This window comes from Mesocricetus auratus, unplaced genomic scaffold (genome assembly GCF_017639785.1).
Source record: "Mesocricetus auratus isolate SY011 unplaced genomic scaffold, BCM_Maur_2.0 Super-Scaffold_100030, whole genome shotgun sequence".
Classification (NCBI taxonomy): Eukaryota; Metazoa; Chordata; class Mammalia; order Rodentia; family Cricetidae; genus Mesocricetus; species Mesocricetus auratus.
The window spans coordinates 17,508,430-17,524,568 of record NW_024429211.1 but is presented as its reverse complement, the minus strand read 5'-3'; the positions used below and the strand labels follow the sequence as shown (position 1 = coordinate 17,524,568).

The window sequence follows — 16,139 nt, the reverse complement described above, 5'->3', positions numbered from 1 at the left end:
AACTCTAGGATGCTGAGCCCAGACTTCTGTGATGTGCAGAAATGGGAGGGAGCAGGATGGGGAGGGGGAGGGAGTCAGCAGAATTTGTCCTGTGTGCTGAGGGGAGGGTGAGTGGGTGTGAAGAAGGAAGGGAAGCCCCAAGGTGACTTCGTGTGTGTGTGTGTGTGTGTGTGTGTGTGTGTGTGTGTGTGTGTGTGTGTGTGTGGGCTGGCTGTGTGTGTGGGCTGGCTGTGTGTTCACCCCCAGGGCTCCTGTTGCACTCCTTTCTCAGGAGCAGGAAGGGTGAGCTCAGAGAGTTTCTTGTTCTGTACCTTCACCGAACACTTAAGGTGACACGTCCGTCCGTCCGCCCGTCCATCCGTCCGTCCAGTAAGGTAGACTGGCCCAAAAGCCCCACACCACAGCTGATGCTGCCGCCTCCAGGCCGGAGCTTGCGTGAAGAGCTCCGCCTTCTGAAGATTCTCGGTGATCAATGCTGGGCTTGACTTGCCATCTTTGAAAAAAATGAGAGCTAATATTTATTAGTGCTCGTGAAGATCTGAAGTCGCTGGATTTAGAGTCACTACATAGGAACTGAGGACTGGTCCCTATGTCTTCCGAGCTGGATTAGCTGTATGTGAGTTCAAAGGCTGCCATCTAGTCAGACTTGGTTTCCCCCACCTCCCCCAGGATTTGTGTTAGGTGCTTCCTCATAACCCAGTAGGTGAAGAAACAGAAAGATGGCTAGCCAGTGGTGGCATCGGAGGCCCCAGTCCGTATTCCTAAAACCAGCCAGAGTGACTGCCAGGGATCTCTGGTTGTGGAATGGACGCTGGATCCTCTACCTCCATCCCCCATGCCCTCCTTGCTTAGTTCAGACACAGTTCAGCAGCTGTTCTCGAAGCATTATCTTCTTAGTGCCGGACACCTGGTTGAGCACTTGAGAGACTACCATCTTTGCCCCTAAGGAAAGACATCTCTAACTGACTGAATAAAGATCTGTAGCCATGGAGACCACATCACCATAGAGAATTTGAGGGCGTGATGGAGCACAAAGCCGGAGAGAAGGGAACGGGGTGCCTGGCCTGCTAGAATGTTAACATGAAGACTGGGAGAAGCTGGGAGGAATCTGAACAGCATGGCATGTGAGGTTGGCTTCACATTGGAGGGGTCACACTGCTAGCCATGAAGACAGTAGACTGAATGAGAACGAGTAAACTATCTCCTCAAATGTGTACACCACAAGCAAGAGCAAGGCAGGCATATGTGAGAGGAATCCTCCACTTTATGCTTCCCGTGTTTGAGCCTCTCGTGGGTCCTTACCCTAGACCAGTGATTTTCAACATTGATGCATATCAAAAATCACTTGAGAAAATTTGTAAGTGTACAGATTTCCCCCAGAACCCTGCTGAATAAATTGTGATGGGTCAGTCTTGTTTAAACCTGGTGAGCAGCATCTTTTTGAAAGGTGGGTCTCAGTTCATCAATGCGTGTTGTCATAGTTTAGCAAGGGATCATGAACTCCCCACATTTGCAGGGGCCAGGGACATTATATATGGCATTGATAAGATGGGAGAATATTTGTACCTCTTGATGGCAGATCAAACAGAAAACAGCCCTAGCCAGTTGATGGAATGGGCCCCTGCCCTTGGACAGAATGGATGTGTCCTCCCTCCAGGCCAGACCTGGTGGTGTTCTTACCATAGAGAGTGAGCAAGCAGATGCTATGGTCCTCGCCTAGCTCATGCTTTCCCAGCGTGCAGTATTCACGGCTGTCCTTCAGCGTGCAGGTGGGGACGGCCAGGGTGTACACACTGCGGGTGAAGCTGTAGCAGAACTTAGAGTTGACAGTGATGCTGACATCACCCTGTAGACAGTCACCATGAGCCATGGGTTCCCAAGAAAGGTGCCACTCATGGAGTAGTCCTGGCACAGAGCACAGTGGGCCAGAAAGCAGGTTGCGTGGTGCCAGTCCAGCTGATAGGATTTCAACTTGGGGCTCGGGTCCTCACTGCGTAGGGGGGATGGGCAGCTGTGAGCCACCCTCATCTTAGAGCTCAAAAGATACCCAGGAAGATGTGGGTCATATTCTCAGGTGCTAGCAATTATGGGAGCCTCAACTGTGTACTCTTCTTTGCCTCCGTCCCTCCGTCCCTCCCTCCGTCCCTCCCTTCCTCCCTCCCTCCTTCTCCTCTCCCTTCTTTGAGATGTTCCCATTTTACAGCCTGGCCTGGAGCTTGCTTAGACCAGGCTGGCCTCAAACACATAGAAATCTACCCATGACTGTCTCCCGGGTGCTGGGGCTAAAGGTGTGTGCCACCACCTGCGCAGTTCTTAAGGGTTTTTGTGCACCCACACTGCACTTCTCCGCTTCAGCCTCATAGACTTATGTTTTCCTAGACCGAGGGAATCAAATGCCTTCTCCATACCCGCTTCTTCGATTCTGGTTTTCTCAGCTCCTAACCCCGGCATGGATCTCTTCCCCCAGCATGGCTTCCCCTCTGTCAAGTCAGCTTTCAGGTTCTCCTCTTAGCCCCCTGTAGCCATCTTTTCCCATTTCCCGGTGTTATCTGTATCCCTGCAGACTTCACCACTGTTTTCCAGAGTCCCAGCCAGCACTCACCCATACCTTCCCTCTCTTTATAGCAGTCTTCAGATTGGCTCTGTAATCCTCCTCTCCCTCACTATGATCTGGGCCCCTAAGGGTGCCTCTTCCCCATCAGTCACATCGCTGAAAGCACCCACAGGTACATCTCTGTTGAGTTCCTCACAGGTCTGTAAGTGATGACCCATCTCCATGGATCTCTGATGTTAACTCTTGGGTACTCTTTAGTGACTCCGGTCCTATCTCCACTCTGGTCCTATTGACAAACCACACATCCTTGGAGTGCGGTGGGTCACTGTCACCCATTTCATTTTGAGCCACTAGTCTGAAGTAGCATTTCCTGCCGTGTCACCATGCACTTGTTGCTGAAGACATGCTTAGCTGCAGCGAACCAGACGGGGGCTGTTTTCATCCCTCTTCGGGTGACATAGTGGGCATCACCATCTTCCTGGACATCAGGGTTTTGGTTCCAGGTCAGAGTCACTGTGTTGGGGGCCTTTTCAAACTGCTGCTGGTTTGCAGGAGGTCTGGAGAAATCCGGAAGAATTGGGGTCAGAAGTTGTGCCTTCATACTAGCCTGCATACCCACCTGCCCAGCCCATAGGAAGATGGAACCACACACTTTCCTTCTGTGAGTGGTAGGCAGCAGATGTCCTGGAGTCAGAAAAACCTGTTTGTGAAGCGTCACCTTGCCACCTAATAGCTTGTGACCTTTGGCAATGTACATCTCTTTTATAATACCTATTGCCTCATTTGCAAAAGAAAGACTGACAGAGGCTGCTTATTTTACAGGATTGAGGGACAAGGAGGCCACCATGTAGTTAGTATTCAATAAAGGCCCTTCTTTTTCTGTTCCTGGGGTTGTTAAGACCTTTGTGTAAGGCTTCCAGCCCTCTGTTAAGAGGTCACTCCAGTTTCCAGTCGGCTTCTCGGCACCTCTCTCCCTGTAGAGTGTACTTTGCTTACGCCTGGTATCTCATCAGATATGACCAACCACAGAATCTGAGACAAGGGCTGTGCCGTAGGTCAATGTCTACAGGGCTCCAGGACTCTGAGATAAAAGGGTAAAACAAAACAATACCCCTCCCCCCCAGAAAAAACCCTCTCTATCAGTCAATGCCTTGCTTTGTGGTGTCAAAGTAGGCCCCATTGCCCACTCACCAAAAAGGCTGTGTCTTAGTTTAGCTAAGCAGCAGTGGAGAGCTACATTTTGTGGCATTTGCAAATGGGTGGCAGAATTCGAGACAGTAGTTCTTACAACGCTCAGCCTGTTGCAGGGGGCAGTATGGGGAGCAGAATCTGGGACAACCCAGAGAAGGATGCATGGATGCAGAGGGCTGTCCCAGAACCCACCACTGTCCGGCTCTGGCTAGGTGCTGAGGTCATACTTCATAGCAGCTGAGGTTGAAGACATATGGGTAAGGCATAGATTGCTCTTCAACCTTTGCAACCCCTTTTGTGGCTCTGGTACAGGCCACACAAAGACATCTGGCTGCCCTGAAAACACTGGGAGATACATACTTTTCCATTTGTGTCTCCTAGAAGGTAAGATCTTGGAAGGCAAGCTCTGCACCTTACTTGTTTCTATATTCCTTACACCTCCAATGGCACACAGAGATACTAATCTGGCACAGTGCTTGTTTCGTATTTTTTTCAGGCAAGGGGATCCCAGAGATTACCCTTGACTTTGTCTAGGCATAAGAAGTGTGGATGAGTTTTTCTTAATCAGAACATCACCACATCTTTCTCTATGGGATGAAGCCTCAGGGGAAAGGTTTGGAGCTGGGGTGTTGGCTCTGTGTCCTCACCTGGTGGTTCTGTCTCTTGGTGAAGATCCCTGCTGTGTAGCAGGTGTCTGAGATGGAATCTTCCATGCGCTTCCTCTACTCCTTGATGCCTTCAGCGCTCATCTCAAGGATGTTGCTGGGGGCTGGAGAGATGGCTCAGCGGCTAAGAACAGTGACTGTTCTTCCAGGGGACCCTGGTTCGATTCCCAGCACTCACATGGCAGCTCAGAACTATCTGTAACTCCAGTTCCAGGGAGTCTGACACCCTCACACAGACATACATTCAGGGAAAGCACCAATGAACATAAGTTAAAAAAAGGATGTCCCTTAAACATGCTCACACCAGCCAAGAGAGATGCTTGAGTTAGAAGAATCAGACATGTTTAGGTCCTCTACCAGGCCTGGAGTTTCTAGGGTAACACAGACATTCAGTTGGTCCCCAAATTCATCCATATCAACCCCATGCCTAGTTCCCACATTCCCTACGCCTAAATCCTAATTTTCACTTCTACAGCAGCTCCCACAGTGAGCACCCTTAATATATAAACTTGATTACTCAACGATGTGCCAATTTAATTGTTTTACCAACGCAGTAGTTTCAGCATCCTCAAAACCCAACACACCCTGCACATTCAGCCTTCCTACATCCAACACCCAGATTGAATCTAGCCATTTCTACCACATCTGCTTACAAGCAGTATTCCCACCTCACATCCTCAACTTAGGGCCTCCTAAGCATCCACCCAGCATCCTCACTCAACCCCAACTCACTCACCAAGCAAGAGATAGCAAAGCGTGGTTAAAACAAAACAAAACAAAACAAAAACAAAAAACTCTGCCTACCCTGCTTTCTCACTGGCCCAGATGCTCAGTCTTTGTTGACTTTTTCTTGAGTATGAATCCTGCTCTTCTATGAGGCCGGCATTTGCCAGAGAGTGAGACTGTAGTACTTTGAGTCAGACTTTTCCCAGTGAAGAAACTCTCTCTTAAAGGAACTGGTTCCATTAATGTGTGGGCCTGGCTTCATACTACCAGCTCCTTGGCCACCACTGAACTGGTTGGCATGCTGGCATGTCCTGGGGTGGCCTGATACACAGCTATACCTTGGAATTTACATTGTGTCCTCCATCCATGGTATACTCTGTGCCTGAGGGGGGATGATGAGGGGTCATGAGGCCAGGTGCATCTATGGGATAAGAGACCGAAGAGACCACGGAAGAAGGGATAATGGGATATTGAAACTCCCAAAGAATCTTGAGGAGGGCTATGGCCATGGGCAGCAACACTTTTTTTGTCCCACCCCCTCCTGGCCTAGAACCTTTGTCCCTAGCACTTCACTCTGAATGGGATCCTTGTTGGCCATCATCCACAGATTATTGCCTTCTCTTTCCACTCCACAAAGTAACAAAGCCCTGGACTGCACCATTCTGGGCAGGGACAGTCGATGTCCTGGTTCAACAATTCCCTGGTCACATCAGCCACTTGAGGCTGAGAGGTAAGGCCAGGCAGGGGGTTCTATGGGTAACACAGAGAGGGAAAAAGTAAGGGGGGCATGCAGGTAGTTCTCTAATCCATGTTATTTCTGCCCCTGTTTGAAACACCTTAAAATAATGATTAAACATTAAATGGTTAAACATTAAATGGGAAATGTGTGGAAACCCACCACCAACAATTAGCATCTGGGCCCTAATTCAAGATTTCCTAATCAAATTTTCTTGGGGTGAAGAGCAGGTATGAGCATTTATTAAAGCCGGGTGGTTTTACTGTGTAAGATGTGGGCAGTACAAGTCGTCTGACTCCTGAGACGGGTGCCACAGTTTCCAGTCCTGACACACTGACACCTGGAAATCAGTTGGGAGGGGTACAGCCAGTAACTAATTAAGAATCATAATTTAAATACTGATTACTGCCAAAGGTTTTCTTTGTAAAAACTAAAGTGCTTTCAAGCTTATCCCTAAGTTGGTGTCATACACCCTCAGCTTCCAGAATGATCTCTGGAATGAAGAAAAAAGTGGAGTTGGTTCTTGTAAACATTTGTTCTTCATCTGCAATCAGAATGCCCCACAGAACAGTTAGCGGACGGGCCTGTGGTGTTCCCTGCAGATCAGCATACCTCAGTGGCAAAGCCCCCCATCATAACCCCTAGGTGCACCCCTTAGCACTAGGCAATCTCTCACCTATAGGATTTGCTGCAAAGACTTTCTCAGTCTCAGGTAGTAGGGTCACTTGTACCCTCTGAACAGAATACAAAGCATGGAAGCTTTCCCCTCTTTTTGGTCTGGGTGGTGAAGCTGGCCGCTGTGTCGTCCATCTCTCTCCTCTTAGTCCAATGCTTCTACTGTGAACTTTCTCACAGGTGGGTCTTCCGTTTCCTGTGCTCACAGTTACACAAGAACTCCAGGAGCTGAACTTGGCCGTGGCGAGGCTTTGGACGGTCTAGAGACAGACAGCAGCTTCACAAATGGGGCTTTGGAGCAAAGGGATAGAGGGCTTCTCACTGATCGGGTCTGGCTAGCCTGGGGCATAACTGGGCTCTGAGCTTTCTGGATCCCTCATTTGTCTTGTGCCCAGCACTCCTAAGATGTGCCTAGGAAGTTTGATCCTTGCCTCTCTGAGCCTCCTGCCTACCTAGAAATGGATGCTCTGCAGCCCCTGGCAAGGCCCTGCTTATCTGTCATTCACACCACAACCCTCTCTTTCCCAGACAAGCTCTCCACTTTTCCGAGGTTCCAGAATACTCGTGCTTTCTAGGGTTACTGTCGTTCTTGGATTACAATTACTTATCTGTCTGCTAGCTTTACACATTTGGGGATACTGCATCTGTGAATCCCCAACGTCAAGAATACAGGGGTGGTAAACTGAATGAAAATGCAAACCTTCCCCTGCCCCAGTTTTGTGGCACGATGGCGCGTGCGTGCGTGTGTGTGTGTGTGTGTGTGTGTGTGTGTGTGTGTGTAATGGATGTTGAAGGTCACAAGAGCAGCTTCTCATCATGTTCAAATAAATCTAAAATCCCCTTTCTACCACAGCCCTCTACCCTCCCATCTCATCGTTTTACTTCCCACCTCAGAGCTCTTTGCACCCAACCTAACCTCCATCCCACTCCCACCTCATCTCCTTACCTCCAACTTTGCCATCATTGTAGTCCACAGCAACACTCAAGTGACTACTGGAAGATGTGCTGTGTGCTTGTGCTGTGCATTTGAGAAGCACTAGAAATAGATGCTAGGGTAAGCCCCTACTCCGTTCCTGGTGGGAAACTAAGGCTTAGACGGGTCTACTTGACCTTAAGGCTGCTTAAAAAGTTAGGCAGTTAGCTTCTGGTGACAAAGCCAATATTCCAATCCCATTCCCAGTCAAAACGCAGACTCCAGGGCCTCCTTCCCGGTCACCACTCTGAATCCTGGCTGGTGCTCTCAGACAACCTGATGGCTGTGCACAGCAGCAGCTGCTGTGTGACTATCATGTTTGAGCTTGAGCAGGACCAAGTTGATGTCTTTATGTACACAGCTGGAGATGGTGAGCTGATTCTGGTCTCCTCTGTGTCCCATGGACACAGGCTCCTCCTTGGTCACCTAGAGAACTTCTTGTACCAGGTCGCTTTGGGCAATAGCCTTGCTTGTAAGTCATGCAGCCCACTTTCATGGTAACAGGGCAGCTGGTGTTTCTAGATGAATGAGTCAATGGAAGGAGATCTACAGGGCAGACATCAGGGGGTGGAGGGGAACTGGTGGCCACGGGGTGGGGACTGTGAGTACATGGGTTGGCCCAGTATCTTTGAACCTTTCTGTTTTCAGAGGACCTTCCATGCGGTGGATACTTGAGTTCATCTGGGGGTGAACAGGTGTGGATTCACATCTCACAGAGAATGTCACACAGTTAAAAGCTAGTGATTTTTTTGGTTCATGATTACGCAGCTGATAATATGACTCCAGCGTGTGTTAACTTCATGTTAGTAACTATTATAATTTCATTTTCACATCTGCCTCCCCTACAGAGTCTTGCCAAGAGGAGATGGATGGATGGACGGGTAGATGGATGGACGCATGGGGGTTGCTGTGACATGAATTTCACCCCTCAAGCTCTTATGAACCATTCACAGTTGATAGTGAGATGATCCTCCGTACCAAGTTCCTGCTTCGGCAAAGAACTCGCCACTGTTGCCGAGTCTGGCATCTTTGATCTTAAGTGTGTAGGTCAGACCATTCTCAGATGGCCTGAGGTCTCATACTTGCCACCTGTCTTCAGCTGCTTCCTGCTGGACTTCCACACAAAGTCAGTTTCTTTCTTGGAGAGGTGGATCTCAGACACAGCTTCCTGGCATTCTCACCATCTCTAGTCTCACATCTTCTGTGGACTTCAGTGGCTAATCTGCAGCAGGGAGGTGGACCGTGAGGGAGAACAGAAACCCAGGGGTCATTGACCTCCTGTGGCCCACAGCTGGAGAGGCATCCTTCCGTTCATTTCACCTGCTGACTCCTGTCTGCTCTGGAGTCCCATCTCATGGTATTTGCGTGGTCTCTCCTGCAGTAATATTATCAGCATTAAAAAACAACTTGTATAGCCGGGCGGTGGTGGCGCACGCCTTTAATCCCAGCACTTGGGAGGCAGAGGCAGGTGGATCTCTGTGAGTTCAAGGCAAGGCTGGACCGACAGCCTCCAAAACAATATAGAGAAACCCTGTCTCGTAAAACCAAAAAAAAAAAAACTTGTATAGCATTAGATAGGCACTCTTGTAGCTTATTCCCACGTATTGACTCATCCAATTCTCATCTAGGTAGATTCTACCATGATTCCCCATTTTACAGGCAGAGAACGTAGGGCAAACAAACAAGGCAACTTGCTTCAAGTCACACATCCATAAGTAGCAGCCGCTGGGTATCGGACCCCAGGAGTCTAACTCCAGAGTCTGCCCTCCTAACCACTATGCTACACTGTCCCATAGCACTATTTCATAATCTCTAAGGAATATCTATACCTTATGCCTCGAGTTTTCTTTTCATACTAACTCCCACCCCCATGGAGTCCTCTCTCCAATATGGCGGTTCCTCTCCCTGATAGGCCCTTTTGGGGCCTAGATGCCTACTTCCATATCCAGTACGGGAACTGTGCACCTCTCTTAGTCACTTTTCAACTGTTTAAAAACGAAAGTGCTTATTTGGGGCTTACAGTTTCAGAGAGTTAGCCACCACAGGCACCATGGCAGGGAGCACGGGACTGGAGCCGTGGCTGAGATCGCACATCGCGAGACATAACTACAAGGCAGAGAGAGCTTCCCTGGTTGCCATGGGTTTCCGGAACCTCAGTCTGTCCTCGGCGACACGCCACACCTCCTAATCCTTCCCAAACAGTTCTGCCAACTGGGGGCCATTGGGGGGGGTCATGCTCGTTCTCAGGCTGCCACGACACTCGCCCTATTACCTCCCACAGTCAGGCTGGAGGCACTGGCATTGCTCATGTTTGTGTTGCTAATAACCGGCATGTACCTGGAGCCCACTTGCCTCACCTCCCACTTACCCACGGGATACTGGATCCTGAAAGGCTCAGTGTCCTGCCTCACAGGTGGGGAAGGCGACAAAGGCGCTTAGAAAGAGACCTCTGAGCTCCTCATTCCCCAGAGTCAGCATGACTGACTCTGGAGGTGCGTGTCCCTTTAAACATTCTCAGGCCCCATAAATCTCTATAGCTCCACCATCCAGCTTGGTGGGACACAAAGGCCCTGTCTTCCCATAAGGCCCACATCCTTTTTTATTTTTCAAATAATATGTTTATTTTACATCCTGACGGCAGTTTCCTCTTCCTCCTCTCCTCCCTTCTGTTCCGCCTCCATCCAACCCTCTTCTCTTTCTGTTAGAAATGGGCAGGCCTTCCATGGGTATCAGCAAAGTGTGATGTATCAAGTAGCAGTAAGTCTAAGCACCTCCCCTTGAATTAAGGCTGTGCAAGACAACCCAGTATGAGGAATAGGTTCCCAAGAGCCAAGCAGAGCATTAGGGACAGCCCCTGCTCCCATTGTTAGGAGTCCCACAAATAGACCAAGCTACACAACTGTCACACAGATACATATTCTTAATGTGTATGAACCCTAGGAGCAGAACTTCAGTGACCTTCAGGATTATCTAATTCAGGCTTTCTGTTTGAAGGTGGCTAGACTAAGTCATGGAAAGAGGTAAGTGACTATTTCACATCAAAATGAAAATGGTAGAAATAACTAGAAGATAAGTTTAGGAACCAGTCTCTCTTTTTTTAATAAGTATTTTTTTAAAGATTAGTAAGAATTTTTAAAGATTTCTTTGTATGTCTGCAAGCCAGAAGAGGGCACCAGATCTCATTAGAGATGGCTGTGAGCCACCATGTGGTTGCTGGGAATTGAACTCATGACCTCTGGAAGAGCAGCCAGTGCTCTTAACCTCTGAGCCATCTCTGCAGCCCAAAAGGTTTATTATGTATACAGTGTTCTGCCTGCACATGTCCCTTGCAGGTCAGAAGGGGGCACCAGATCTCATTACAGATGGTTGTGAGCCACCATGTGGTTGCTGGGAATTGAACTCAGGACCACTGGAAGCAGCCTCATTCAATGTTATCAGAAGGTGTCCTCTTGGTTGGCTAGAAGAGAGGACCTGGCTTATAGCTAATGAGAGGGTCCGAGAAGGCAGAAGGTGCAGCAGCCATGGAGGAGCCGGGCTGGTTCCTGGCTAGGTGCTCCCCACCTTGGTCGGTGCCATCTCAGGACTGGGGTCCTTCAGCTCCACGATGTAGTCGAGGACTATAGGAGCGTCAACCTTGATCTTTGTCTTCTAGTGGCTTCAGAATCCTACTGACCTGAGAGAGTTTTTTTCAACAAAATGCAAGGATCAGAGGCATTTGGACTCTGTCTAGGCTGTGCCCATAATCCTGGAAGGGACACTTAAGGGTTTAAGCTCATTACTTAACACCCTGCCTCATTGATCAACTGGAAGACAGAAGAGCAGGATTGCAGGAGATGCGGAAGGAGCCGCCACCATTCATAGAATAGTCATTACGTGCCTGGGTCCAGGGCAGAGACTCTATAATTACATAGTCAGTGCTTAGCAAGAGTTTGTCCAATGAGGCAATGCATGACAACAGAATAAACAAATACAAGGGAGAAGTACAAAGTTTTGCTGTTGTAGAAACTGAAACTCAGAGAGATAAAACTAAGACAGTGGAAGTGGGATTTGAACCGAGGTCTGTCTAAATCCACATGCATGCAACTGGGGAGGCGATATGAGTAGAGGTAGGAGGGTGAGAGTCTCTCTCCCTGCATTTGTGGTAGACAGCCTGCCGTGTGTGTGTGTGTGTGTGTGTGTGCGCGCGCGCAAGCGTGCACTTGTGCTCTCGCTTGCAGGACAGGGGAGAAGCCCAGGCTTTACCCTCAGGCCCCTGCTCCCTGCTGCGCACTGACCTCCCCTCCACTTCCACTTTCCTCTTCATCCCTTTGAGCAGCTCGCCCAGGTCAGGGAAAACATTCCATACAGACCTTTGCAAAGTCCTTCTTGAGTACCTCAGCCCAAAAACCCAGCATCTTTCTTTTCTGTCACTCTCTGATTCATTTTTCGAGTCCGGGAGCCCTAGATTGTTAGAGGGGGATCAAGATTGTGGGTTCTTTGAGAGGGTTCAGTTGGATGGGGGGGAGTCTGCATCCTGGGCAGGGGACCCCTCCACCCACCTCCCATCTTCTTCCACAGCTTCTTGATCGAGTTTTTTGTTGACCTGAGGACAGAGAGAGGGCATAGTCAGAAAGTCAGATGCCTAATTCCTAGGAGAAAAAGCCAGGAGGAGAGACAGGCTCGCCCTCTGTTACCAACCAGGATGGTGTAATGGCATCTGTGTGCTCATTGCTTGCAACACACCTGTTGTCCGAATCATGTGAGGTCAGCTGCTCCAGCTGGCTCAGAGTCAGACCATGGGGGGGGGTGTTCTATGTTCTATGAGATGGGAAAAGAGAGTTTTTAGAGGAGGGGGAAGGGGGCTGAGTGTTGGAGTCATGTGTGAAAAACAGGGCAAGTAGTGTGGGTATGAGCATCTACCGCCCAATCCTACAGCAACAACATTGTCAGCTTCCCCACCAGGCCCTCCCTCAGCTATGAGCTCCTGAAGGGCATGGGCCTCCTGAGCTGGAATTTATATTCCATTTTCCTGCACTGGGAAGTTTAATGCAATTACATTTAATGCAATTTATTTGTTCATCTCAGGCATGAGCCTGGACCCTGGAGGGATCGGGGGTGAATAAAACCTTCCTAGCTCTTGCTTGCATGGTGCTCCCAGTGAGGTGGGCTTTTCAGAGAGCCTGCTGAATGGCTGGCCTTGCGCAAGGGGTGCCCTGTGGGAGACTCCAGGACAGCTTGTGTGTGGGCAGGAAATCCAAAGACCAGGCTTTGGGAAGAGAAACCAACTTCTGTTGGGGGGGGGGCTGAACTTTGCCCTTCGCAGTGGGAAGTGGGGAAGACCTTAGTAATTGTAGGGTCTCGCAGGGACTGCTCTCTGCCTTGCACGAGCCTCCTGACGCCAGACATTGCAGCTGGGCAGCGCTTTTCTGGAAGTGATCCAGAGTGATACCTTAAGGATGATAAGGCTCTTCTGGAGGGCCCAGGACCTCCAGGCCTTACTCCTACTCTGTGTCCCCCCCCGGCACGGTCTCACTCCATCCATTATGGTCTTTCTTTGCTGTCCTCACTCTGTAGCTCTCCACTTCCTGAGTCCTCGGTTTGATCAGCTGATCCTTTGACTTTCATCTGCTGGACTCCATGCTTCCTCCATCTGACTGGATGACTGCCTTCTGGCTTGGCCCGGGTTGTCACTTTCCCCTGCAGCATCTCAGCCCCCAAGGTCTCTCCCATCCCACAGTGTCCCTTCTCCCACCACTATTTTGGGTTACACTGTGACTTCCTGTAGTCGGCCCTGGCAGGGGTTCGGGTGGGGTGAGTGATGGATGGGAGGTGTCTAGGTCTCTACCTCCTTGGTGTCCAACCTCATATTCGGCATGTGTTTCTTGTTGATTTGGTCCTAGAAGATCTTAGCAATTTTCCCCTTCCCCTCGTCCAGGACACAGTGGGGTTTGAGGTTTCCCTGCACCTGGGCTCTGAACACTGCTTTGTTCCCTATGGTGGAAACACGCCATGTTTTACTTCACAGCCTGTAGGCTGGAAGCACTGCCCATTCCTTCCCTCCTCCCGTGTTGCTGGGTCCAGCCTGGAGCAGGCAGGGATACAATACTCAGCTTGTGTATTTGGGGGACACTGGGGAGGGGGCTGGAGAAGAGAGAGGAATAGAGGAGACACAGGGAGAGGCATACCCTCAGGAGAGATGACGGGAGAGGTTTCTCATGAAGTCTGGGACACTTCCCCGGGCAGGGTGCTTGGAACTCCAGGTCCGCAAGGGAAGAATGACACTGTGCTGGACAACTTTCTCGTCACACTTCCTGTGGGCCAAGCGAGACATCTGGAAAGACTCTAGGTGGGATTTCATCGTGGGATTAAAGGATCACATTGCTTGAGTGGGTGGAGCATGGATAGCAAGGGCCAGTGAGGGCCAGAGGGAATAGGAAACCATCTGTGGCCAGAATTGATAGTCATCAAATTCTATCAAATTTCAGGTACCAGGGCCATCTTGACTCTCATACTGATATATAAAATGAGACTTTCCTTTTAGGATGGATATCTATTTATCTATCTATCTGTCTGTCTATCTATCCATCCATCCTTTTATCATCCATCTATCTACTTACCTACCATTCTTTCTCTTGAATTTCTCTCCTGGGAGTTCTGGTCCCCTAGTAAAAGGTACTCGGGCCCGCTTCTCCCTGGGAGGGCTGCAGCTTAGCTGAACTCTGTCCTGGATTTTTCTCAGCCAGTCTGTGAGCTCAGCATTAGTTTCCTTGGAAGCAGTGATTCCTGGGTGAGGACAGGACACATTGACAATCCAGAGGGGCTGTCTATGTATATCTCCTTAACTGACAGAGCGTATGTCACCCCATCCCTGGGAGTGAACTCAGGGCCTCACACGTCCTCGGCCAGTACTCTATGACTGCCCAGATCTTCATGGCCGATGAGTTACCAGTGAATAATAACTGCTCTGTTTCAAAGCCCTTCCCCTGTGCCCTGGGTTGTGTGAGGCACATGTCAGAGGTGATTTTGTTAATCCTCAGGGCAGCCAGGGAAGTAGGTGCTTTTGTTATCTGCACTCAGGCTGAGATGGAAAACATTTTGTTAAGAAGCCCTCGGCTTGATTTTGAATAGCAACTAGAGTTCTGAACAGGCGGCGGCGTGGAGGCCGTACTTTGCCTGCAGATGTCTTGTCTTGGACCTCCACGTTGTGTAAAGGAAGTAGCCAGCCATGAGAAAGGAAAGATGTCACCTGTGATTGCTGGCTAGTGGGAGGGGAGCCATGGCTGTCTCTTTAGAAGGGGGTCCTCTTGAGCGTCCCCCGCTTTCCCTCCCACATTTGTGTTTCCCCATTTCCTGCCTGGACTGCTGCTTAGTCCAGTCAACCCTGGCTCCACACCAGGATCCCCGAGGAGCTTAAAAAACATTCCGGATTTAATGGTCTGGGAGAGACTCAGGCATGGCTAGCTTCTCTAGCCCCACCCCTAGGTTGAGATGGCTCTAATTCACAGCCAGGGCTGAGAATGAGGATTATAAACCATTTTGCGATTTTTGGTCTAGACCATAGATCTTGAGTGCTGGCTGATCTACTTCAAGGCTCTGTCTCACTGGCCAGAGCCGTATGGTGTTTTTTTTTTTTTTTTCTCATGACCTTGTACACAGAGGACTTAGAGAGACTCTGTCCTTCTGGGACCTTGAAGGTAAATGCAATGGCTGTGAGGAAAGATACCTTGGCCTCCAGCCATCTTTTAGCGGCTTCCACCAGAGATGCAGTTGAAACAGTCCGTCCTTCCTGAGACCCCTTTCTCAGCTTGCCATTGGTGACCTCGCCTTCAAGCCTGGCTGCTCAGGGCATTTGCTTGTGTGGTTTGTCTTGCCTCTTCCTGTGGCTAGGTCTCCCATTTCTTAAGCGAACCAGGATTAGCATTGCTCAATGTAGGTAAGGTGTCTACCTTCCTGCAAGCATGACATTCACGTAACCCCTTTGCCCCTGGCTCTGAATGTCTTAAGCAATTCAAGGATTTATCAACGTTTTACACACATCTGTGGGATTTGTGTTTTTCCTAATCTGTTTTTCCTCAGATTTGGCCATCCAGCTCAAGCCTTAGATTAGAAGCACAGGTTGGGAGGAGGTTACTGCAGGTGTTGGGGTCTCCTGAAGGGCCAACTCATGGCAAAGACGGAGGCCACCCATGGATGGGCACAGAAGAAGGAAGACTTTCCTGTCCTTCCTTCATACTCCCTCACCCATTCCACTGCCTCCCATCCTCTCAGTTGTCTGAGAGGTCTACACATGGGGGGTGTAGCTGGAGAACTCCATGGACACATATTCCTGTACCATCTGCTGGAGGTGAGTAGTCGTCATGGTGACAGCAGGCTTGGGCACTCACCCTGTGTGGACTGCAGAGAGGATGAGGTCACTGAAGATGAGGGGGTAGGAGGGGTCTTCAGAGGTGTGTGTGTGTGTGTGTGTGTAGGAGGGGTCTTCAGAGGTATGTGTGTGTGTGCATGCGCTCGCACATGTGCATATGTGATGTGTCTACAGACCCAAGGGTGAAGGGAACCCACGGCAAAAGAAACAGTCAGGCAACCGACCTTTACTCTCTGACTTCTCTTTTCTTCGTTTCCCATTTACTTTTCCCCGAC

General features: G+C 49.7%; 1 protein-coding gene across 1 annotated transcript; it reads right to left on the bottom strand.

The window, feature by feature from the left end:
* Window positions 1–236: 236 nt before the first annotated feature.
* Igsf22 (immunoglobulin superfamily member 22) lies at window positions 237–15,883 on the bottom strand. Its single transcript, XM_040733364.1, is given in 26 exon segments — window positions 237–493; window positions 1,681–1,848; window positions 1,851–2,069; window positions 2,257–2,312; window positions 2,751–2,930; window positions 2,932–3,173; window positions 5,404–5,495; window positions 5,498–5,518; window positions 5,710–5,763; window positions 5,766–5,880; window positions 5,882–5,886; window positions 6,549–6,585; window positions 6,587–6,604; window positions 7,797–7,954; window positions 7,957–8,009; window positions 8,472–8,593; window positions 8,596–8,688; window positions 9,800–9,922; window positions 11,082–11,157; window positions 11,159–11,188; window positions 11,795–11,854; window positions 11,856–11,918; window positions 12,059–12,102; window positions 12,176–12,281; window positions 13,373–13,490; window positions 15,741–15,883. Coding segments are annotated over 26 exon segments (2,628 nt in total). The 5' UTR covers window positions 15,859–15,883.
* Window positions 15,884–16,139: the final 256 nt, after the last annotated feature.